Here is a 25,298-nt window from a genome sequence, read left to right on the forward strand (position 1 = left end):
TGAATATAAACGCTGTTTTAAGCATCTCACAAGTGAACACTTCATCACAGGCTTGAGAAATATTCCCATGCATAGATGTTATGTTGATCCATTAAACTGAAAAACCACAAAGAATAGTTGATCTAAGAACATAGTTTTGAAAACTGGATAATATATTGTGCATTACAAATAGTATAAAAGCATGTATTGGCATAGGAGAAACTAAAAAAGAGAGTGAGAATAAGTTCAAATAATTAATGAAACTAGCATATTTTAGAATAGCAAAGAAGATATAAACTAAATAAGACATTAACCTGAGGGAACTGGATCTTGTAAATTTTGCAATATTTTGTCAGAGTAACTCACAAATTAGCCTGGAAACAGAAACATTTCTAATAGAGTTGACTTCTTAACAGGCAAGTATCTAAAAAGCTTCTGAGTTTTTCTTTTAATTTAGAAGAGCCACACCCTCAACTTCTTCTGTGACAAGAAAAGCCTTCTCTAGTAAATTGCTTTTGCCACTCTGAAACATCTAAATCCGAGTCTGTTTACCACCTTCCTCAATTAGTTTTTGGATTGCATTGAAATGAAGAAAGATTTTCAAAGAAAATTTTATTAGAAAGGACAAAAAGAGCATTTTTTGATTCTCATAAACTACAGAAGGAAGAAAATCATTCTGGAGAAAGTCTGAAAACTAAAAATTATGACTTTTGGAGATTCTAAAATATGTATGTTGATGAAATCTCTGAAGAAGGTGACATCTAAATAATGGCTAATAATTCTTTTGTTTACACTAACGTTGACTACACGAATGCATAAGTAGAGCTTAGAAATTTTAAAAGAAGCTATTGCATTCTTTCTTAATAGAGACGACTTCTCCGGGACCCGCAGAGCCTGTGTCTCTCCTTTAAGTCAGCTGAGAAAAAACTGTACCTGTCATAGACTGATTCAGAAGCTACTAATCAAACCATGCTTGCTTGCTTGATTGAATTAGCTAAGAAATAGATCTCCCAATCTTTAGAAGATAGAACAATAACAGCAACAAATGAAAGACTATAATACTCAAGTCACCATTAAAAGTAGAAAAAAAATAAGATTTTAGTGCAGAAATGGTGCATCTAAAGTTACACATGAAAAAGGTTATATTGTTTTTCCACAAAACAAAAGTTGCTTTCATTTTGGGGAGCCAAAAGGCCAATAAATGTGTTTCAGATTTTGAAAGACTGTACCAAATTAAAAGCTGTTGTTTTCTGTACTTATTAATCTAATTTATAGATAACATTTTAACTGTTTATTTGTGCCCAGAATCATGCTAAACATTTTAAATACAATATTTTAACATTTATAATAAACCTCGTAAGGTCAATTTTTCCATTTAACAAATTAGGAAACAAGAGTCCAGATCCATTTGACTATATAATTAAACTCTTACTCATTTGTTCATTCAAAGCCATTTACTGGGCTCATACTATGTGCCAGGAACTGTTTTTGGCACAGGAAATACATGAAATAAACCAACAAAATCCCTGCCCTAAGCAACATACGGTGTACTACCCTGCTTTATTATTAGTATCATCTAGAATTGTTATCTAAGGATTACTTTAAGTTTACAGTTCAAAATAGAAGTACCACCACTTCACGTGTTGTTTTTTGTTTGTTTGTTTTGGGGTTTTGTTTTGCATTGTCTTTTTTTCTCCACCCACCTTCCTCTCTTTCCTTGATCTATCATGTCTACATTATTCTGAGACTAAGATACTTGAGGTCCTAAATTTGGCAGTAAATTATATCAAGGATATATTGGCAAGAGGAAGTACACTACATTGACCTTAAAGTCAAAGAGGACAACTTGTGATATTGTGAGTCTTTTGTTCACTGACTTAGAAATAATGTTGAGTGTGTGAATGAGGTCATTGATGTGTTGAAAGAAGTCATGTTATTCCATGAATTTTGTAACATGGGAAACATTTGATCTTTGAATCAGCTTCCTTGCCTGTAACATGGGCTAAATAATGGAACCTGAATCACAAGATCATTATGAGATCAAATTATGTTTTGCATATATGTGAATAAATTCTCTTGATTAATTGATTAATTGCTCCACCAATATTAGTTATTTTTCTTTCTCCAAGATTGGAATTACAAGGCTTTAAGTAAATGTCCTTGAACTAACATAGTAAAACTCATTATAGTTTTCTTGATTTATTGTTTCTTTTTAGTAATCAACCCTCTCAACATATTATAATGACACATACCTGTTGACTACTCAATAAACATTAGTCTATGATAGAAATGGTGGTTGACTTGCTGTCTCATAGATTTATATGAGTCTCTGTAGGGAGACTTATGAAGTATTTATCACCACTGCTGCTTGCTAGCAATTACTCAATTATCCATATCAGTGTAATTTTAAGATAATTTTCCCCCCAAATTACATTACAATAGAATTTTCTGTCTTCTTATTTATGGGAAAAATAACATGAAATTTTGAGATAGCAATGTCTGGGTATAAGTAAATTATACATGTTAGCATATCTTCATTCTTCTAATTGTGACACAACTGAACATTTTCTCCAGCCTTTCTCATTTTGTTTTTCTCCTTTTTTTTTAAATATATGTTGTCACTTACTTTTTTAAAAAATTCTATTATCTTTGCTCTACCGTTTCCTCAAATCTTTTAAGTAAGTGTAAGACATCATTCCTTACAGTGCGTTCAGCTGAACACTGCTATTATATTACAGAAAAGATATCATGGTTGAATAAATTTGAAAAACATTGGGTAAAAAAAAGGTTCAGTTGGTTTCTTTACTATCCCACTTCCTTAATGTGTCCATATGTATGATAAATTCCAAATGTATGATAATATGTATGATAAGCTTTTCCTGGACTTACTTAACCTGAAAATTCTTTCATGTACCAATAATTATAACTAGTCTTCTATGCAAAACACTTTGCCAAATACAAATGCAAAAATAGCTTCCTTATACTGCAAGACACCTTTCCACCCTTTAGAGTTACAAAAAAAAACTCCATAACAATAATGTTATTGGTATATACTCTTGGCTGAACTGTATAAAATTATATGGTTTTTAAGAAAGAAGGACTTAATTAAAAAGTTTTAAGATTAAAAGTGCTACCACACAGTGGTGCCTGGGTAGCTCAGTTGGTTAAGTGCCTGACTCTTCATTTCAGCTCAGGGCATGATTTCATAGTTCATGAGTTTGAACCCTGCACTGAGCTCCACACTGACAGTGCAGAGCCTGTTTGGAATTCTCTCTCTCTATTTGCCCTTTCCCCTTGCTCTATTTCTCTAAATAAAAATAAATAAATAAATAAATAAAACTTTAAAAAAGGTAGTAGTATCACACAAACTACTGGGGAAATATCACACAAATAAACAAGCAAAAGATGAGAAGAAGATCTATGTTGGAAAGGAAGTGATTTGATCTTGGGGGCAGGTAATTAAACAAAATGAAATACATTGAGGCATTATATACAGAAATCCCTTCTCTCTCAGGTCTTCAAAATTTGAATTAGTGTATGCCTTAGTTTTTAGCATTTCACATGCATTATATAGCCTTTTATCCTTAAAAAAAAATTTTTTTTTTGTTTTTTATTGAGACAGGGAGAAACAGAGCATGAGTGGGGGAGGGGTAGAGAGAGAGGGAGACACGGAATCTGAAGCAGGCTCCAGGCTCTGAGCTGTCAGCACAGAGCCCAACACAGGGCCTAAACTCACAAACTGTGAGATCAAGACCTGAGCCAAAGTTGGATGCTTAACTGACTGAGCCACCCAGGTGCCCCATGATTCTTAACCCTGTAAAGTTTTAAAGATGGTTGCTGTTATATCTCTGATAAATTAGGAACCATTTAAAACTACAGTTTCTCTAATGTCACATCTTCCTCTCTTTTTACTATGCCATGCTGTTTTCCTAATTCACACTTTTCCCTTTTTCAGACAAGGTTTTAAAATAATAACCTACAATTTAGACACAGTAGATTTTCTGGCCCTAATTCCTGGCCTCCAACTAAATGCTTCAAACTATAGTAATTTGGTTTTCCTCTTATTTAGCTCCACTAAAACTGCTTGTAAGATCATTAGTGACTCCATATTATGCATTCCAATGAATATTTTTCAGTCTTTATCTTACTGTAAATTTCTGCCGCATTTGACACTTTGACAGCTTCCTCCTCCTTGAAATTCTTTCCTCCGTGGTTTCTGAGACAATATTTCTAGCTTCTAAAAGAATTCTCCCCTTCCTTTTTAAATGTTTTAACTCCTTCAAGGTCTTCTTCTCTATCAACTCCTACATTTTAGTGTTCTTCTTGGTGTCTTTATTTAGTGTTCTTTGCTGCCTTAGTCCTTGGTCTTTCTCCCTCACTTCCCTTGGTGGGTGTCAATAACTCATTGTTCAAGCCAGCATATTTTTGCTAGGAATTTCCACATCTACTACCATATTTTTCTCCCAGATACATGTTAATCATACCTAAGTACACATCCCACAGCTACCTTTAATTCATCATTTCTCTCCCTGATGGCTACCACAATTAGATTACAGACTCTAAGAGGAAAGGAACTTAACTGCGTTTACCATTACAATACAACACAACTTGACTGTGTTTATGATTGTGCTTACCATATTGCCTAGCATATCGTAACTGCTCAGTACAAATTTTGTATAATTACTATGTCAAAAATTTAATTAATGTATATGGCTTCCTTTTTAAAAATCTGCCACTTCTTTTGGAAATTTTAACCACAGCAAATGACATTACTGTCCACATACTATTCCAAGATAGAAACCTGGGAGTTAGTTTGAATTTTTCTGAACCTCACCCCAAATAACGGCAGTTATACTTCCTAAATACTTCTATAATAGCTCTCCTCTTTTCCTTCCTACTAATGCTCTTCAGAACCTTTTTAATAATTCTAGAGGTGTCAGGGCAAGATTTCACCACGCAGAAAACGGATTTCCTGAAACTACTGGCATCCTCTTTATCTTCAATCTCTGATTATTCAGAATCAGCGATTTGAAATTCTATTTTAAGCTATACCTCATTTTGCAAAAAGAGTGTTAATTTGTTCACAATTTCCTTTATGAAAAAGGACACAACTTTTGCTCAGGTAACATAATTTTCTGTTGCTGTTCCTCTTACTCTTTACCTACTCGTGTTCTCCATTTAGACTTCATACTGAAATGAAGGTAAATCCTCGTGGTTCTCACTGCTCCTGACTGTTTTCCTTCTAGCTGAGGCTTGTGCAAATATCTCTGTCTGGAATGCCTTACCCAGGCTTTCTTCACCTGGCTTGTCTTCACCCACTTTGTGAAACTATTCATGTATCCTCTCCTTTGGGAATATTTCTCTGAACCAATAGGCTAGAGAAGCATAACTTTCCACTGTGCTCAGAAAGCTCGCTTCGCACAACTTTTTTTTGCTTCTTTGTTTTATTTTCTTTTATTTATTTTTGCTTCAATTAGCTCCTTATTTAATGATCTCTGCCTTGATAACAAAATATTTCTTGAGAATTTCTTGAGATATTTATCCTTATGTCCTCAAAATCTAAGAGACTTTTAAATACATGATAGAAATTCAATAAATATTGAACTAAAATGAGTCTTTGATCCTACCACAACTTAGTTTAGTTAATGAAATTAAGATTTAACTATTTCTATATTTCATGGGAGCCCTGCATATCCAATGCTTTCTGGTTAACTTAAAGATGTATGGACTATTTAAGAGGCGTGTGGGTGGTTGGGGGAGGAAGAGAGGGAGAAGGAAGAGAGAGAATACATTTTCTCTTGTCAAAAGATCTAGTTAATAAAGTGCTGGGAACCGCACAGGCCTGGCTGGATAATACAATATTCCAGATCAGACTGATATTCCCCACACAGATTTCTCATAAGGAAAAGCGTATTCCTGCCTTTTCAGAAGAGATTTCAGATGAAAGCACTGTGGATGATTGTCAAAAGGCTCTTCCTATGGGCCTTGCAGATCCAAGACTTACATAATAAAGGGGGCTAAGAACACAAGAGTTACAACTGAGTCTGCCCCTGAGACAAAGAGCCTAATTTAGAGTTAAGGACAGATATCCACTCCCATCCAATTGTTTCTGCTTGGAGCACCGCCTCCCCCCCTCCCCCCCAAGAGGCATTTGTGAGTGACTTATTCTGGTCTTGAATATGCTGATTGCTCCCTGGGAAGGAACCTATTGAGGAACTTCTTTTGTGATTATGGGAGCAAAGGTATTTCCTGAAAGACCTGTTTTTCTTTTCTTTTTTTTAAAAAATGTTTTATTTATTTTTGAGAGAGAGATAGAGACAGCGTGAGCAGGGGAGGGTCAGAGAGAGAGGAAGACACAGAATCTGAAGCAGGCTCCAGGCTCTGAGCTGTCAGCACAGAGCCCGACACGGGGCTCGAACCCACGAACCGTGAGATCATGACCTGAGCCAAAGTCGGACGCTTAACCGACTGAGCCACCCAGGTGCCCCAAGACCTGTTTTTCTTAATACTCCTTAAACAAGCTAATGACCCCTGCTCACAAATTTGTATATATATTTGTAAAATCACTATAGTAATCTTTGGTAGTTATTGCACTTATATTAGAAGTTATTTTAGACAGTTATTGGATATGTATAGTTAACTTATATAAAGTATATGCATATATATGTACATATGTATACTTTGGTAGGATCACTACAGTAATTTTTAAAAGTATCTTTTAAATTTTAATATTTATTTATATTTGAGAGACAGAGAGAGAGATAGAGACAGAGCACAACCAGGGGAGGGACAGAAAGCGAGGGAGACACAGAATCTGAAGCAGGCTCAAGGCTCTGAGCTATCAGCACAGAGCCCAGCGCGGAGCTCAAACCCAAGAACTGCAAGATTATGACCTGAGCCGAAGTTGGATGCTCAACTAACTGAGCCACCCAGGTGCCCCAAGATCACTATAATAATTTTTAGATAGTTATTGTAGTATATTTAGTTTTATGACAGACATAAATTGAATAGAGTCACCAATTAGAAGCAAGTTCTTTAAGTGATATGAGCCAAAGATACTTTGATGACTGTATGAGTGCATACTGTTTTTCTTTGGTCAAAACATTTACTTATTGTGTCAATATCTTTGCCAGGTGGTAAAATATACAGACAGCTTACTCTTGACATACATGTTATGCTAACAAAATATGTGTTTGTTTATTCCTTTTAAGCCCAAATGAATGCATAGGTATGTTCAGTTCTTGTTTGCTGATTCTCTGTCATAAGAAAGGAATAGCTGTTTCCTCAATCATTTCTCAAACAACTGAAGTCCAGAAATGACCCATCAAGTGAGACAGCAGCTAGAAGATGTTAGCCAGTGCTCAGTAAGTGTGAGGACCCCACTGCATTGGCATGGGATGTTTTGTTGGTGGTAATTCTATTTTGTAGGTAAAGAAAGAAATTCAGCACTTAAGAGATTTGTTGGAAAACAGTCCATGTCTATTATCTTAGAACTCCTCCTATACGGTCCTTTCCCCATTAGTCTTTTACATTTAAAAAAAAATTCTACACATCCTATATCACAAATCCAAGACACATATCAAATATATATTTTAAAAATCACTAGCCAATGCCTTTCTTTCCATAAGGATAATATTGTCAACATGCTGTGGCTACGGTGACTTTTGAATGATTTCTTGTCTCAGAGGTTAGAGACTAAACAGCTCACAGCAGAGTTAATATAGGAGCTTAGATGCAAAGTTAGTAGAAACCCGTTCAATAACTATGAATATCACATGATATGCTAGAGGAAAACGTGTGTCAACTGACCAAGGCTGGAGAACTCATGGTGTGTGTTTGTAGATAGAGAACTGTGGTGGACGGGGAAGTAAGCTGCCAAGATTGGAGGCAAGATTTACGGGTAAGATGCTTTTAACATGGACCTGAAGTGAAAGAAAAATACTCAAAAACACTGAAGAGACAATATTCCGCAGAAGCGGCAATCTTTTTTAAATATCTATGTGAGTGTCGGGGGAGCAGTGGTGGTGGAGGATTAGATGAAAGGTGAGCACATGAAGAAATATGGTGAGGGTCATATAATGTAGTGGCAGTGAATCTACCTCTATTCTCTGCAGATATTCATTCTGGAAAAACAACTAACACGAGCATGTGGCGGATCTGTGAAGAGGAGATGGAAGCAAGACGATTAAGTCATGGGTTTGTTTATCTATTCAGGCAAGGGACGAAAAGAGCTAAAAGTATGATCTTGCCGAGAGAGATAATAAATGGGATCACAAATCTGGGAGATACATAACTTGATGCCTAGTTGGACACTGGGTTCTGAAAGAGAAAGGGGAGCTGCAAATGCCTCAGAAGTTTAAGTCAATGTAACTGAATGGTGATTCATGAGTTCCATTTGTTGGGATAAGAAAGAGTAACAACGACAACGAGACAGAGGAGATGCTGAGTTCAATTTTAAACAAAGTGAGGTGTACGCAGAATAACCAAGCAAAAATGTTTGTTAGACGCTTAGAAATACAGTGATGAACTCTGAAGATTTTATGTATGAATATTAATTTCCTTAATAAATAAGAAAAATAAATTATTTCTTATGACTTATGCAAGCCTTCTTTTGTTTTTAATTGTATTACTACTTATAATTAATATCCATTGCTTCCTGAAAGGAACACTTAGCTATTCTTTAATTACCCAATGAATTGCGTGTCCCATTTGCCAGCCATTTCATTGGCAGGTAACAAACAAAGGGCTTTAGTGGCTAATAATATGCTATGTCAAAAATAAAGAATTATAATGTTGTCCAGCACTTTAAAATGCAGCCATCTTTTGTTGTTGTTTTAATTTTAACAGTGCGGATTCAGTGGAGTTTAGTTTTTTTTTTTAACATGAAATATGGTGAACATGGTCTAATATTGTGTAGGGGTCAGTGTAATATGAAGCAAGAAAGCCATACCCTGGTTTGGGGACAAACATGTTAGTGGCCACCTTCACACAGAGATTTTAGGAGAAAAGATTATTTTGCAGGAGTGTCCTTGCGTATGCTCAACTTTAATCTATCATTTATTCCCTCAAAGCTCGGGGGCGTTTTGTTCTTCCTCATAATTAAGCTAATTTCCTCCACCCATATCTGTGTACCTCAACTTTCCTCATCTCTGGGATATTATCTCCCAATGAGTATCTCCCTCTGGATTCCTTGCTCCTTCTCTCCCTGGAAAAACCCACCTGGTTGTCACCAATATGAGAACAACAAACATATTTTATTGATTCTACCTGTCAAAATAAAATAGTTTGCCTCCCTTTATCCAGAAACTCCTGAAAGAAGTAGTTTGTGCTGTCTCCACTACTGATAAATCCTTTAATTCCTACAAACTTTCTACTTCCACCATTCTACTGAAAATGCTCTCCAAAAGATGACATAATGACAGGTTTTTGTCAAATATAATGGCTTTTTCTCAGTCATCATGTCTCATGACCTTTCTGAGATGTTTGCACTGTTGACTTCTCTATGTTTTCTGAAAAGGTCCCTTCTTTGGGATGCTGATACATTGTATTTCCTGATCTTCCAGGTGACCAACTTGCCTTCTCTTTTCCAGTTCTTTTACTTTTCCAAGAAGCTGTCCCTCTTTTCTCTCCACATTACTTTTTTTTTTTTTTTTAACAACTCTTTTCCTCCTTTGCCTTAGAACCCTAAGCTTCTAAACTAGGTTTACAAAATCTAGTCTGAGGATCCCAAGTGAGTGCTCTCAATGTCCAAGCCTCATTAAGATACCTCTGCGTGCATGTCCCATTGGCATCCACTCATATGTGCTTCCTCTACAAACTTCTACATTTGATCACCTCACCATCTTTCTTACTTGAGATCTTGGGGTTGGTATAGCTTATGTCATCAGTGCCTATTATTTTCCTGTGAAGCATCTTGACAGTTACAAAATAAGCAGTAGCACAGTACAGAGAGTATGACTGTGTTTTTAAAGCATTATTTCATGTAACTGAAAGAATATATACTGAGATATTCTTAGTGTTTTCAATGAGTTGTTAGGTTCTGTGGTTTTAAAAAACTTAATTCCTAATAATTCTACACTGAACATTAGTCCTGTCTATAAATAATGTGGAAAATAAACAAAAGTCACTTCCTCCTTCTTTCTTCTCTATACCAATTTCTCCCATTTTTTGGTAATACTTAGATGACTAAAAATCACTCTTGAGTCAAATCTCTGATTGAGAGTTCTTTCCATAGGATTTTATTTCACATGCCATCATAAGACTTATGATACCACTTTTTTTTTCCAATTCACATTCTAAGAATCCAGACTTTTCCCTTTGGCCTCCTCATCTCTCTCTCCTGGCTACATACCACGGCTGTAGTCCTGCCTTCTTCTGTTCCTTACTCAGCGCCTAGCATCTCCTTTGGTCCTCAGCGCTCTCCTCACTCCATCCTACTTACATCAGGCTCATCTTGCCCCTGAGTTAACGCCTCGATACAGCTACCGCTTACTGAAGCCAAACCAAATGGCATGCATCAAATCTATCTCTTTTAACAATCTTGCTGGCTTATCATGATGATCTTTGTTCAATAGATAAGGAAATTGAAATTCAGAAATGTTAAGTAATTTAAGTAAAGTCATATCCCCAGCAAGTGACAAAAGGAGACAAATTCATGTCTTTCTGTTATAAAGTTGACACGGCCTCCACTGGGCTGTGTAGTCACCTCCCTGTCTCAGCTGCTCTTGCATATTCCTAAAGTCCTAGCTTAAATCCATAATCTCCTTGAGGTTTTCACTGATTGACAAGGTCACAAGGGTGGCTCCTCCCTCCAGACTTCTGGAGCAGTCATCACTAGTATAGTTGTCTTCTAGCCAACGTTTGATCATTTGTGTCTATGTCCTTGATTGTACTCTCTTGGTTTGGAAACAATATCTTATCACTTCTTTGTAAGCTTTGCATCACCAAGCACAATCCTGAACATAAGGCAGTGACATTTAGCATAATATATATTTTCAATAAATTGCTGATTGATTATATAAAATATGCTATTAATGCTGATTTCCGTTTCCTTTTAGGAAGCTAAAAAAAGATATAACATCAAAACAGACATAAATATTTAATGCAAACTAATAATAGGAAATTTATAGTGCATATTACTTTTTCCATTACAAACCAACAATAAAATCAAGCATCAAATACAGTGTCATGCTCACAAGAAGGAGTGATGTCACATGTTTTTTTGTTTGATCAGCAATCTTTCACTGACACCAGTAAAGGAGCTAAAGGCAATAGTGCAATTTTTATAAGTAGTTTTCCCTTTTCTGCAGATATATCTAAATCTCAGTTGTAAGTTTTGATGTTAAGACTCATTATATCATATTTCTGTTACACATTTTTCTCATTGTGTAAAATTGGTCATTTTTTCCCATTTATATTCCAGAGAATGCTGGCTTTCAGATTTTATAAAGTCAGTTAAATTGGCTATGTTGACGCACTAAAAAACAATGAATTACTGTTGCTATGTTAACAGTACTTTTGAAAGAAGTGACAATAATTCAAGTTAATATTTAACATACACATAGAAGGGGGAAATAAGAATTACTTACATATAGGTTAAACTTTGTAAAAGTGAGTATATACAAATACTTTAAGACAAATGATATGTATGTCTGTACGTACATAGTACTTTCACTTTATGGAGAGATAAAGATATAAATTTCTTTTGCATATGCAGATTTAGATATATAAGTGTCTTTACATAGATGTGAAATATTTGGAATAGGAGTAGCCCTAGAAAGATTGTAATTACTAATTGGAATTTTTAATTTTCTTTTTCTTCACTGTATTTTATCATGTATCTTCTAACTTTAACATCTGTCTCAAGAGTGTCCATCTCTTGGAGTACCTGGGAGGCTCAGTCGGTTAAGCCTCTGACTTCAGCTCAGGTCATGATCTCATGACTCATGAGTTCAAGCCCTGCATCAGGCTCTGTGCTGATGGCTCAGAGCCTGGAGTCTGCTTCCATTTCTCTTTCCCTCTCTCTCTGCCCCTCCCCCCACTCACACTTTCTCTCTGCCTCTCAAAAATGAATAAACATTAAAAAAATTAAAGAGTATCCAGCTCTTTTCTTTCACCCTCACAGTATGTGTTTTCAGCAATTCTATTTTCAAAGTATTCCAATTTTCAAATCAATGGCCAACAAAACAATGGATTCCCATTCCAAAGAATATCTGTATATTTAATTAGTGGGAAAGAAAATGGCTGAATCTATTAGGTTGATTCATATGAAACTACTGTTTTTGAGGTAAAAAAAAATGGCTGAATATAGGTAATTTCATAAGTTTCAATGAATATAAGAATCAGTTTCAGACATTCCACCTGGCTGAAGCTTCTGAAATTCACGTTGTCCCCTTAGGACTTTGTAAACAGCGCTCAATTGCCCACTAGATGAATAAGGAGAAGCATATGCTAACGGTTCTAGCGCTTTGATAACCTTATCCAAAAAACACAGAATCAGAATCTATTTTAACTTTAACATAACTCAAAGTTTACTGCTATTACATTTAAAATATATGGGATGGATGCATCAATATTTTTTCAATATTTGAGCATTTCAAGACCTTACACATCCCTGATTATAAACTAGTTTTGTTCATAACAAACAGAACATCTATTTACCTGTAAATCTTACAAAGTCTCCTTACCTGCTTTGGGTATCTTTTCATCTTTTTTAATTTCAGGTTCTGGGGTAAAACATATACATATACACATACAAACAAACAGGTAAAAAAATTAAGCATTTGGAAAAAATGTATACAAGTCAATTTTAATAGATTTTTCTCATCTTTTCTCAGTTTTAATTATAGTTACATGTTTTATCAATATGCAATGAAATGTGTTCTTAGTAAGTTATAAAGTAACTTAAACAAAAGGACTTGATTTTAAAATCTAGTTTGCTAAAAGGTTTTATATTAAACATACTGAGTGATTTGTCTTTACTAACAACCCATTTCTTATGATTCTTAAGTTCTCTAAGTAATGTAAATAAAAAATTAATAATAACTACTTGAGGAAAAAGTGTTGTTAATTTTTCCTCATTTAACCAATTCAAATCATTTATTAATTTTGACTACAGACGTTCAATTCATGGAGCGCCACCTGGTGGTTAATTTAATAATTTCAAACTGGTATGTCTTGATTTTATTAGTATTTGTTATTAATTTTATAAAATGAATTAAATTGGCTTAAACTTAGTAAAGTTATATAAAACTTTATTAGAATTAAGTCCTTTAATTTCTTATTGTTTTAGGAAATGGCTTTTGTCTAGAAACTGTACTACAACTTAGTATAGGACAAATATATAGTTTTAAAAAGTATCCAAATAATATTCATGATACAATTCCAACCAAGGTAATAGTTGGCTATATTTTCATGCTTTCCAGTTCTTTCTATTGTTTAAACAATTTTGCTTAGGCTGCATATTTCTCCTTTCCTGGCAAAAAGTATTGTTTTGATTAATGGAAGGGTATCCCGGTACATTATAATTTTTCCTTCCTTCAAACAGCTGAAAAACTAATCTCATGGTTGGGATATTTTTTGAGTACAGACTATGTTATCTGAGATAGTGCTACCTGGCTTTATTTGAGTTTTAGCCTAATAGAGTCTCATTTTCTGGAGTTATCAAAAAAAACCAAAAAAAAACAAAACAAAAAAAAACACCCCTCATCTGTTTAACAGCAGAATTTTATATAGTAGAGAATTGCATAGCCATTCACACCCTACTTCCTATAATACTTGAATACATATCCTGTAAAAGGTGATATCACTGCTGTTATCACACTTTAACACTCTCTAGCACATATTCCTTTCTTTTTAGTTAACAGATTATCTAAACTGAGTAGAGCACATGTTATCCTAATGCTTTCCATGTGCCTTAATGTTATAGAAAAAATTGTATACAATTTTAATTTAATTTTATTTATTGTCTGTATCCCTGTATTAGATTTTAACTTCCACAAGAAATAACTATGTCTTGTGCACTATTAAAATATCAACATTTGTTTACATATCTGACATGTGGTATATTATCAGTAAATACTGTGGAATGAACGGATAAATGCACAAAAGGGTGAATATAGAATGACCAAAAGCTCCCTCTATAGTGTATCTATAGTCCTAGAAGGAATTGATTCATCCCATGCTTCCAGAGCTAGAAATAAAATTTCTTCCAGAGGGGTTCACAAACATGTTGCTCATTAGGTAGAGCAATCTATTTGAATGGGCCTTGCTTCTTACTACACATGATTTTTTCTCCCTTATCACATTGTCACTGTAGTCTTGACATGGAATTATTTTAGTCTTAATGTTTGTCAAGAGAGCTTCTTAAAAACATGAAAGTTGTTGAGAATATTTTTATCAGTACATTATGATTTTTACGAGTACAATACAACCAGAATCAACTTCTATCTTGTACATAGAATGTTACAAACTTTCTTATGAACATGCACTATCCAACATGCATGTGCCCATGCACCCTCAACACTGACTTTTGGTATTGTGTAAATGACACTTACAATATCACTTCACAAGTTATGAGTTCAGGGAAAGTGTAAAAAGGAGGTTTTGAATCATACAATCTGGCTTTAAGAGCAAGTTCGTTCACTAAGTTTTGTGACCTTGGGCATTACTGAAAACCTTAAATCTCAGTTTTGTCATTCCAAAAATGGAGAAAATAATGTTGTAAAATTAATGAGAATTGTAAGTGATGTATGCAAAGTGTTTAATTATTTCAAATTATGCTCATAAACTTAAATTACATGGTGATTTTCATTTTTTCTTACAGAATTAGGTCTTTACCCTTGAAGATGCAAACGAAGAGTTGATATGTGAGATTATTGTCAAAGGATTTTCTAAGGTGATCATCCATTTTATTAGACTGCTTGCTAATTCAGAGCTAAGTGTCTTCATTTTGAAGATGGCATTGCTACTGAAGGTTATGTCTTTAATTTTTGAGTCACATATGGATGCTTGTTCCTAGTCATATAAAAATGGCAGCCATATATACATATATATTTGTTTAGTCCAAGGGTTTTATTGAGAAGCTTCAGGAAACTAAGGACAGTGGTTAATGCTGGAGATTGAGGCCTGGGGGCCAGAAAGAGGGAATAGGAATTTTTATTTTTATCCAATATTTACTGTTTGATATTTTTTTTACCACTGATTATTATCATATAATAATAAAACATCTGATTTTCATAAACATTTGTCACTTGAGCCCTTCGTTTTGGGCTCTACAGGCAAGCATGACAGAGACCTGGAATCAAGAAATCCCCACGCTGAGTTGTTGAGGCAGACAGCCTGTCATTTTATATGCAGCACTGACTTTTCCAGGCTGTTGATTTCATTTATGAAATGTAAATTGCTGATGGGCCTGGGGAAGGAAGCTTCATTAATGATTTTTCAATGTCATCATCACTATGTTCTCAAGTAAAGCAGGCCAACCGAACTTCAGCATGCATGTGCCTGAGTCAGAGAAGGGCAGCAATGGAGATCAACTATGTTTAGGAGTCTCTGTTTTGTTGTCATGAAATTAAAAGAAAGAAATCTATACAATATGTAAATTCCAAGAATCAACATTATTTTAAGAATGCATCTATTTTAGATATTTTGTAAGGAGAAGGTGAATATCACTGATTTTTTTTTCCGCTTTATTTTATTATCATTTTCACATTTGCTTTTTAGTACACAATGACCCTATATGTATAATAAATAATAATAACAATTAGATTTTTCAACCAATGATATTTTCCTCATGGCATTCACTAAATAATTGCATTATATGCATTATTTATATTTTATTTATGTAATATTAAATACTTGTGTGTTTATTTGATCTCTAACCCAATAGAATATAAACTTCATGAGTCTTGAGGTGAACTATTACTTTCTCTGATGAATCATAATGCATAGATCAGTGCTTTGTGCAGAAAAAGGATTAATAAATATTTGTTGCACAAATGAAGAAATTATCTTATATAAATCTCACATACGTCTTTGATGAGATATATACTACTATTACACCCACTTTACAGATAACCATACTGAGGCTTCGTAGTTTGTCTAAGTATATTTTCCCCAATAAGTTACAAAACTGGTCTTTGAATACTGTTTTTTATACCCAACTCCAAAGCCTTAAACACTTATAATGAAAACAGCTATAATTACTATTGCTACATAAAAAATAAAAGCTTTTAAACATTGCATACCTAAAAACATTACAGTAATCCACATTCTATATCTTATAGGTAGGTTGTATTTACCTAGGGCATATTATGTAGACAAAAAAAATTACTAACAGGATTTGTATCATTTAATTGGTGTAAACAATTTAGCCGTTGAAGTTTCCATTTTTTTTCGACCACTCATTGAATCATGTTGTATGAATTGGTTTCCTAAATTAAGCTAGTTAAACTAAATAAATAGATTGAGCATTGACAGAAAATTGATAGCTGTCTCATACACTCCTGTGGTTGTATTCCATATTTAATGGCATGGGAAGGTTTTACACTTAAGAGCAGGTCATGAAATATATTTTTGTAAAATATATAGAAGAATTTCAACTGTCAATTGTTCATGAATTTTGGTCTGAGGGAGTCTGGAAAACATGGTGGCTAAGGACACAATTCATACTGCTAGTCGTGTGTCCCAGATCCACCCCAGATGCCTATGTGACCTGAGCAAGTCACTTTCAGTGCTTTAATGTTCATATTAATAAATAAGAAGGATGCTGTAGGGGCACCTGGATAGCTCAGTAATTTAAGCGTCTGACTTCAGCTCAGGTCATGATCTCATGGTTCATGATTTCAAGCCCATATGGAGCTTGATGCTGTCAGCGAAGAGCCCCCTTGGGATCCTCTGTCCCCCTCTTTCTCTGCCTCTTCTCACTCATATACTCTCTCTCTCTGCCTCTCAAAAAAAAATTAACATTTAAAAAATGATTCTATAAAAATTAAATTGAACACTACATATGACGCATTTAGAGCAGAATCAGATACAATGCAAATAGCATACATTAGTCTGTTGATATTTTAAATTATTTCTTATATTTTTCTACCATACTGTTAAATAAAATATATTTTAAATAAAAATATTTTTAAATAAGACAATTAAAATTTTGAGTATTTAATTTAAAAGTAGTATTCATAAATTTCTTCTAAACCCATGTTTTTATATCATTTGCATTTTCTAATGAAAATCGGCCCCTTGTACATGCACATACATTTTAGACAACTGTACTATGGCCCTAATTATACTGCTTAAAAACAGGGGCACCTGGGTGGCTCAGTCAGTTAAGCATTCGACTCTTGATTTTGGCTCAGGTCCATGATCTCATGATTCGTGGGATGGCCTGTACACTGACTCCCTCTCTCTCTCTGTCTGTCTCTCTCTATCTCTCTGTCTCTCTCTCTCTGTCTTTCAAAAATAAATAAACATTAAAGAAACAAATTATATGCACAACAAACACATGCACACACACATATACACTTTCACACTTTGTTTTTTCCGTGATGCTTTATCGGAGGGGATGGAGAACTACTGTCAATCCTAGTAGCTTGACTTCAAAATTTGGGATTTGGGAAAATTCTTACTGAACTCATGTTTTTTCATTTCCTGAGAGGAATTGTTTTGCACACACTCCATCTGTTTTGATAGGTAGCATTCAATTTCATCTGCTGTGGAAACATTACTTTGTGGTCCAGGTAAATACAATTGGGAGAAAGAAAAAAATTGGACTACCGTGAGGTTTGACTTGGAACTTCTTTAGTTCACAGACTTCCAAAAGAAGAAACTGTTCCAAGTTTGTGTGATGCCACGCGGAGAACTAGCACCTGGCATCATCTCCCCCATGAGTTTTCATCATATCTGTGCCTACATTTCTTTACTTCAATAGGCTATGGACTATTTAATATTTTCCTTCCTCTTTTTTAACCACGTCCATATGATTTTGAAATCTTAAGCATCCTCTATGCTTCCATTTTTCCTGCTTGAGTTTCTAAATCAGTATCATCTTTGTTTATAAATTGGGGAATCCTCCACATATAATAAAGGGGCAAAGGGATGGTAGCCTCAAGTAATTAGGCAACCTCATCAAAGTAAGAATGCACAGAGACCATTTTGTACTGCAGTCGGAGAAAAACAGACACAAACCGACTAAACAAAAAATCCCTTGGTTTGAAATTTATTTCCTTTTTATTAACCAATAATTTAATGTGAGGCATATGAAATTCTGAATTTTGATTTTTTCACCTTATGAATTGGAAAATGATAATTAGCAGACGTATTTGTGGCTAAGATTAGATTAAGTGATTGAATAAAGATTTCGTGAGCACTTGTATACTCATATGTAAGTAGCAGATATCCATAGTTTGGATAAAAGACTCTGATATTTCTTGTCTAAGACAGCAATGGAGTCTGCTTTGTTTCCTCCTTTCCAGCCCTCTTTTTCAAGTATTGTGAGGTTTTTGTGGACAGGGACTTTTGTCTTGCTCATCTTTGGAAACACAGCACCTAAAATATCTCCAGACTATTATACCAACATTCAAAAATTGTTATTGACACAAAAAAACAAAAAATGTGGTTTCAAGATGTCAGGAAAATCAAATATATAAGCTTCACTTTTACGTGGTTCAGGCCAAAATATGAAGTGGAATCTCTCTTCCATTAACCAAAGCCTCACTAAAAGCCCATTAGAACTGACTCACTCGTATTCAACACTGAGGCACATTATCTTCAGATTTTATATTTAATTTGCCTCAGTCAGATACAATTATCCAGAGTAAGTGAATTAACTAGTTTAGAACTGTTCTAAGCTGGAGTCTCAAGCTACTGAGCAGTGTTTTTTTCTGAAACACGTACACACACACACACACACACACACACACATTCTTTCTGTGTCTGTGTCTGTCTCTTTCTCTCACCTCTCATTCCTATTAGGTCAACAAGAAAAAACAATTTTGTTTTATAAGCTTTGGTAGGCATAGTCCTAAAATGGGTCTAGTTTGTAATGCAAGCACTTAATCTGTGACTCAAAGCTTTATGTCTAAGACTTGATGCTGCAATCCTTCCTTGGCAAGATTCCCAAGGAGTTTGATGCTCACAAGGAAAGTTTGTTGAGTGGACACTAAAAATACAAAAGGAGCCAAAGGGCATTCTCTATTCACAACAAAGAATAAACACATACATTTTTCCTGCCTCATTCTGTCATCATTTCATGTTTGTGATCCTTTGTCTTTCACATATGCTAAATCTGATGTACCACATTTCTAATAGTGCCACTCTGCCTTTATCTTCTCTTTCTTTTATGCCTCCTTTTGTGAGCCTCATTATTCTATCCTTCCTGGAGTTTCTGTCGTGAAGATTACACATTGAAATGAGTAAGAAATAATTGGAAGAGGCTGCATATATCAGTTGCACAAAGAATAGTCAGTCAGAACAATGGCCCAGAATGTTATTTGAAGATGGCAGGATAACTGGTTGAATATATTTTAGGTAATGAGCCAGTTGACTTTAAACCATTCAATGGGTTCAGAAAGTTGTGCAACAATCATTTGCCAAAGTAAGGAAGTAGACATTCTTTTGTTTCTCCTTATCAAAGGGAGAGTCCCTCTTTAACTAGAATCTTCCATGTTTCTCTGGGCACCAATATTCATTTTCTTTAACTTGAAGCAAGAACAATCAATGAAGTTAATAAAAGGTCACAGGTTTCAGTATGGACAATCCTACATCTCATTCAATATGAAAAAGCAATGCATGACCTTATAAGAAAAATAATACATTTTACATTTTTAAAGCAAGCAGGAAAAATAAAAAGATTTATGGTGACATTAAAAAAATTCCTTCAAGAGGCATATTAGAATATTTGCATAAGGTAGCATGGAATGACAAAAAAAAAAAAAAAAGATGTGCAAAGGGACAATGACTCATTTTCTCATGCTACTTTGCCCCCTGAAGTTAGAACTTAGGTGGAAAAATACCAAGGAAGGAATCTTGGAGTTTTACATTTATAATTGTTTGTATATTTCACATACATATAGTTGTATTTATATTATCATTGTGCATTAATTTTTGGGAGGGAGAAAATAAAAATTCACAGCGCTTGGATACATTAATTTGTAAATCCATTGATTATAATACAGAAAATTCTGGCAACCTCAGCTGTTTTTCTTGCTAACACATAACCCCTTACCATTCTATCAACTTGGAATTTGGGCATGATAGGGACAACAGAAGAAGTGTTAGTCTGTAAGCTGCTGCTTAGAGTGACAGAGTACTATTACTAGTTCAATTTGCACTTAATTCTTCAGAAAGTGACTTATGGATTTTTAAAGGTATCTATCGACATTTTATTCTTTTGAATCTGACTGGTTATTTTACCAAATTTTTAATGTTTATTTATTTTTGAGAGAAAGAGAGACAGAGTGTGCGTGAGGGAAGGGCAGAGAGAGAGACACACATACAGAATCTGAAGCAGGCTCCAGGCTCCATGCTGTCAGCACAGAACCTGATGCAGAGCTTGAACCCATGAACTGAGAGATCATGAGCTGAGCTGAAGTTGGTGCTTAACTGACTGAGCCACTCAGGTGCCCCCCTGAGTCTTTTTTTAATCACCAATTGTCTATAACTTTTCTCCATTCCTATCAAATGGAAAAAATTGTTATGGGGAAAAAACAACCTTGAAACCATCTTGCTAATATATTCCAATATCGAAGAACAAAGAAAAATAAGATTATCTTTAGGTGCATTTAAGTCTGATACTAAGTAGATAATCCGGCATAGAAACCTTAGATAATCCTTTAATCTTTCTGCATCAATTTCTTCACTTGTTAACATGATAGTATAATATTTTCTTCCTAAAATAACTCAAGGCAGAATTAAATCATGTCAATGGTAAAATCAGAAAAAAGGCACAAAATAAAATCCAGAAAAAACTACACAAAAATTAAAATGCTAATGTAGATTATTAAATCAAGTATTCTAGATCAACCACTAGAGTTTAAGAACAATATTACAGCAAATTCTAACATTTCTAAGAGGGTGACAATGTCATAAGTAAAGGTGACATTTGTGATTTGCAATGTTATTAGAAAAATATGAATTCCAGAGTGGTGCATCATATATGTATGTTAGGTGCATTCATTTTATTAGAATGACCAGTGTACAAAAGACAAAATAAATCCCTGTAATGTCAGTTTAAAGAATTGGAACAATAAATAACATTAAAACTGGAACTTTTTGGAAGAAAGTTTGATTATTTTATGTCAACCGTTGGACATCAGAATACTTGTGGTCCTAGACAATGTAGCAGTATAGCAAAGCTGGTTATGTTCCGACTGACACATATTGAATTAACATATTCTAAAAGGTGCTCTTTGAGATAACTCTCCAAGGCTGACCTGTTTTGATTCTTTCTCATAAAAGAAGACTATATTATATCTACTTTTTCAACAAACTGTCAAACTTTTCCTTGCAGATCTCTATGTGGATAAATCAGTATTTCAATAATGCTTAGAGAACCACCATTGGGACCTTCAGGATAAGACTTTTAAACCAGTGACAACTGAAAATGCATAAATTACCAACTTTTAGAAAATAAAAAAGCAGGATAGATAGATTACTCGTATTGGCCCTCAAGACACCTAGTTGTACTCATGCTAAAAAGAATGTGCTGGGTTCCTCAAGTCGCAGTCTTAAATGTATTCTTTCCTAACTTTCCTCAGAACTTTCCTCTTCTCACCTTGACTCTCCATCACTCAATCCATGTGTGACCCCACCTTCGAATTCCATACACTGACAAAGAAATCTCACAAAGGTATTTTCAACCTAACTTCCTTTTTGGAACCTCACACTTAGGTAGTCAGCTTCCAGCTCTACATTTCTACTTGGATGTCTTATAAACACTTCAAACTCAAACATGTAAGCTAGACTTATGATTGATCCAAAGCTTCTTTTCTGATGTCCCACCTCAGTGGTGTCACCAACCATTTAGCTATATAAAATAGAAATTTTATTAAATACAATATTTTTCAAAAATGTCCTCTTCTCTCCATTTCACCTGCAACCATCCTGGTCAGTAATCTTTCACCCAGATACCAACAGTTGCTTCTTAATTGGTCTTCTTGAATCTATTCTGCCTTTCTCCAACCCGCTGTCATAGTGGCCATTACAGAAAGCAACTCTTTCCCTTCTACAGTCAAACATGAAAAAATACTTTTGTGTATACCCATTGCCTTTAGACAAAAACCAAAAGCCTTAATATGACATATAGCAGGGGTCGGCAATGTTTTTCTGTTAAATGCCAGAGAGTAAATATTTTGGTTTTACAGACTATTTGACCATTTGATCTTTGGTGTCACTACTCAACTCTTCTATTATGGCATGGACACCACTACAGACAAAACATAAATGAATGAGTAAGTGTGCTTGTGTTCTAATAAAATGCATTTAAAGATACTGAAATTTGAATTTCTTATATGTTTAAGGTGCACCCCAATTTTATTCTTCCTTTGATTTTTTTCAACCATTTAAAAATGTACAAGCATTCCAGATTCGGCCCATGAAACATAGTTTGCCTATTCCTGGCCTTCAAAATTCTGCTTATGTCTATCTTTGTTTTGTAGTTCTCGTGTTAACGCTTTCTACACATCTGTAACACTGTCCTTTTTCACAAGAAATTTGAATGTGCCGGAACATCTCTTAAGTCCTTGCCCTCTCCTATTCTCAATTTTTTCACTGGTTAAAATGCCTGCTTATCTTTCACATCTCAGATTGAATTTTACTTGGTTTGGAAGCATTCCTTGATTCCCCAACCTGAGTCAGATTTTTCTTTTTCTTTTTTTAATGTTTCTTTTATTTTTGAGAGAGAGAGAAGGAGAGACAGAGAGGGAATGGAAGAGGAGCAGAGAGAGGGAGAGACACAGAATCTGAAGCAGGCTCCAGGCATTGAGCTGTCAGCACACAGCCAGACACAGGGCTCAAACTCAGGAGGTGTGAGATTATGACCTGAGGTGAAGTCAGACACTTAACTGACTGAACCACCCAGGCATCGCTAAGGCAGATTTTTCTATACTTACACTCATAGCACTGTATTCCTTTTGTCAAAGCATTTCTCTCAGTTTTACAGGCGTTCAGTTATTTGTGTGATTTACCCCCTTATATTCCACACCTGCTGTTAGACTTCTCTGAAAGCGGAAACCCCATTTTTGCCTGGTCATTGTCTTTTTTATGTATAATATGAATATGATCAAGATATATTCTCAAGTGAGAAAGTATTACACAGCAATCATGGTAGCACTCACAGGAGACTCTCATTTTATCATAACATTCGTATGTTTTAAAGAGAGATATTCATAGTCATATATGGCTTGTTGTGGCTGATGATGTAGGCTAGTTCACTCAACACGATTCCCACACTTCGTTACTTTTCCTTCCTTTAATCTAGAGGCTGGAAAATGAAACATAAGAATTCCCGTATCTCCTTGGAATTGGATTGGGCACTGTGAAGCAGTTATGGCCAGAAAGGTGTAGGTGAAATTCCCTGAAATGGCTTTTCTTCCCAAACAGACAAAGCCTTGTGAGGAAACATTCTCTGTTCTGTTCCTGGAGAGAATATTTACAAGATGCCTGTAAGTACTATAGCCACCCTGCTGTCCCGCAGACTAATGACAGAAGCCAATGGTGGCAAAGTTGGAAGGGAGGAGAAACCAGAGGCCTGGACTTTCAACGACATCCTTAAGAAATTTTGCACTCTCTTCTTCCTTCCCTTGAACACCTTGTTACCTCCAAACAATCTCCTTATTTGTTAAAATCATTCTAATCAGATAATTTTATTACCCAAAAAGGGGAAAACACACACACAGATAAAACTTCACTTCTGTAACTAAAACTTCAAGGGGTGTCTGGGTGGCTCAGTTGGTTAAGCATCCAACTTTGGCTCACGTCATGATCTTGCGACTCGTGAGTTCAAGCCCCACATCAGGCTCTGTGCTGACAACTCAGTGCCTGGAGCCTGCTTCGGATTCTGTGTCTCCCTTTCTCTCTGTCCCTCCTCCTCCTGTCAAAAATAAATAAACATTAAAAAAATTTCATAGAATTTGTGGAATATAGTGGCAGAATTGATTAATGAGAAAACTGGCATCTCAGACTAGTGCTATTAACTTCCTAAAACAGCTAATGGCTACATCTTAAGACATTTTTATGCCACAGAATTTTTACAAACTATTGACTGTTCTGCCCTTAATGACATACATTATGCACTATACATTGTCATTTACACAGAGTTTCTTTGACTCTTAAGCAAAAACGCAAGTGTCCTGAAGGCAAAAACTACAAAATAAAGGCACATTCCACCTTATTACATTTTACATTGCAATGTATCTGTTTAAATATGAGATGTGCATTCTTTGCTTTACAGTTGCTTTTTCTCTACAGTTTTATAGCACTGGGTATAATTCTTATTTCTTATTTCACTCATCTCCAGTGGATTATATTTTATTTTACTCCATTTTATTTTATTTTTATTTTAGTTTTATTACAGTACAATTGACATAAAATTGGTAGACATGTAAAGTGTACATCATGGCAATTTGATATATGTATACATTGTGAAAGGACTCCCCCCTTCTGGATTTTATTTTGTATTTATATGTCTTCCTCTGAGTTAATTCTGCAATTGGAGACTTGCATCACTGAGGATTTGCAGTACTGAGCACAGTGCCCATCAAAACCACCAACAAAACAAACAGCCAGCCAGTTTGTCAAACAGAGCAGGGACTCAAGAAATGTTTCGCGCAATATTTTGAAAAGTCATTAGTTGAGGAAAAACACAAAAGAAAGTGCAGATGAAAGTAAGTTTTAGGAAATGTTTTCCCTACTTTCTATTCCACTATAAGTGATAAAAAATTTGTGAGAAAAAAATTAAATATTTGAAGTCTCGTGTGAGATGTTATTCTGGAGTCATTTCTTTAAATTTACTTTTTGATTCAATGTTAATTTGCAAGAACTACTGAGGGCTTGCTAAAGCAACAACAACAAATATGAAACTAACTTTAGGGACTTGCACATATTAAACACTAAGTTAAAAATTACAGTAAAAGTAAATATCACAAATACTGACTTGGAAAATGAATCAAAATACTCTTGGTTCCATAGTGATTTCTATGACTCAATAAAAGCTGTGGCAGTATAAAGTCATTTACAGATTTACCAGAAAGATCTTTATTTGTTTTTACTGTTTACTTTGCTATTTGTTGAAGAAATCTAACATTGATTAGTATAAATGA

At 34.8% G+C, this 25,298-nt stretch overlaps 1 protein-coding gene across 1 annotated transcript in view; it reads right to left on the bottom strand.

The window, feature by feature from the left end:
* Positions 1 to 25,298, bottom strand: part of TRDN (triadin) — a 307,272-nt gene that overhangs the window by 30,151 nt on the left and 251,823 nt on the right. The window contains exon 25 of the mRNA XM_039223086.1: positions 12,666 to 12,704. Within this exon, the coding sequence (XP_039079017.1) occupies positions 12,666 to 12,704 (39 nt within the window). The remainder of the gene's footprint in view (positions 1 to 12,665; positions 12,705 to 25,298) is intronic.

The sequence above is a fragment of the Hyaena hyaena genome, unplaced genomic scaffold (genome assembly GCF_003009895.1).
Source record: "Hyaena hyaena isolate Hyena2069 unplaced genomic scaffold, ASM300989v1 scaffold_1262, whole genome shotgun sequence".
Classification (NCBI taxonomy): Eukaryota; Metazoa; Chordata; class Mammalia; order Carnivora; family Hyaenidae; genus Hyaena; species Hyaena hyaena.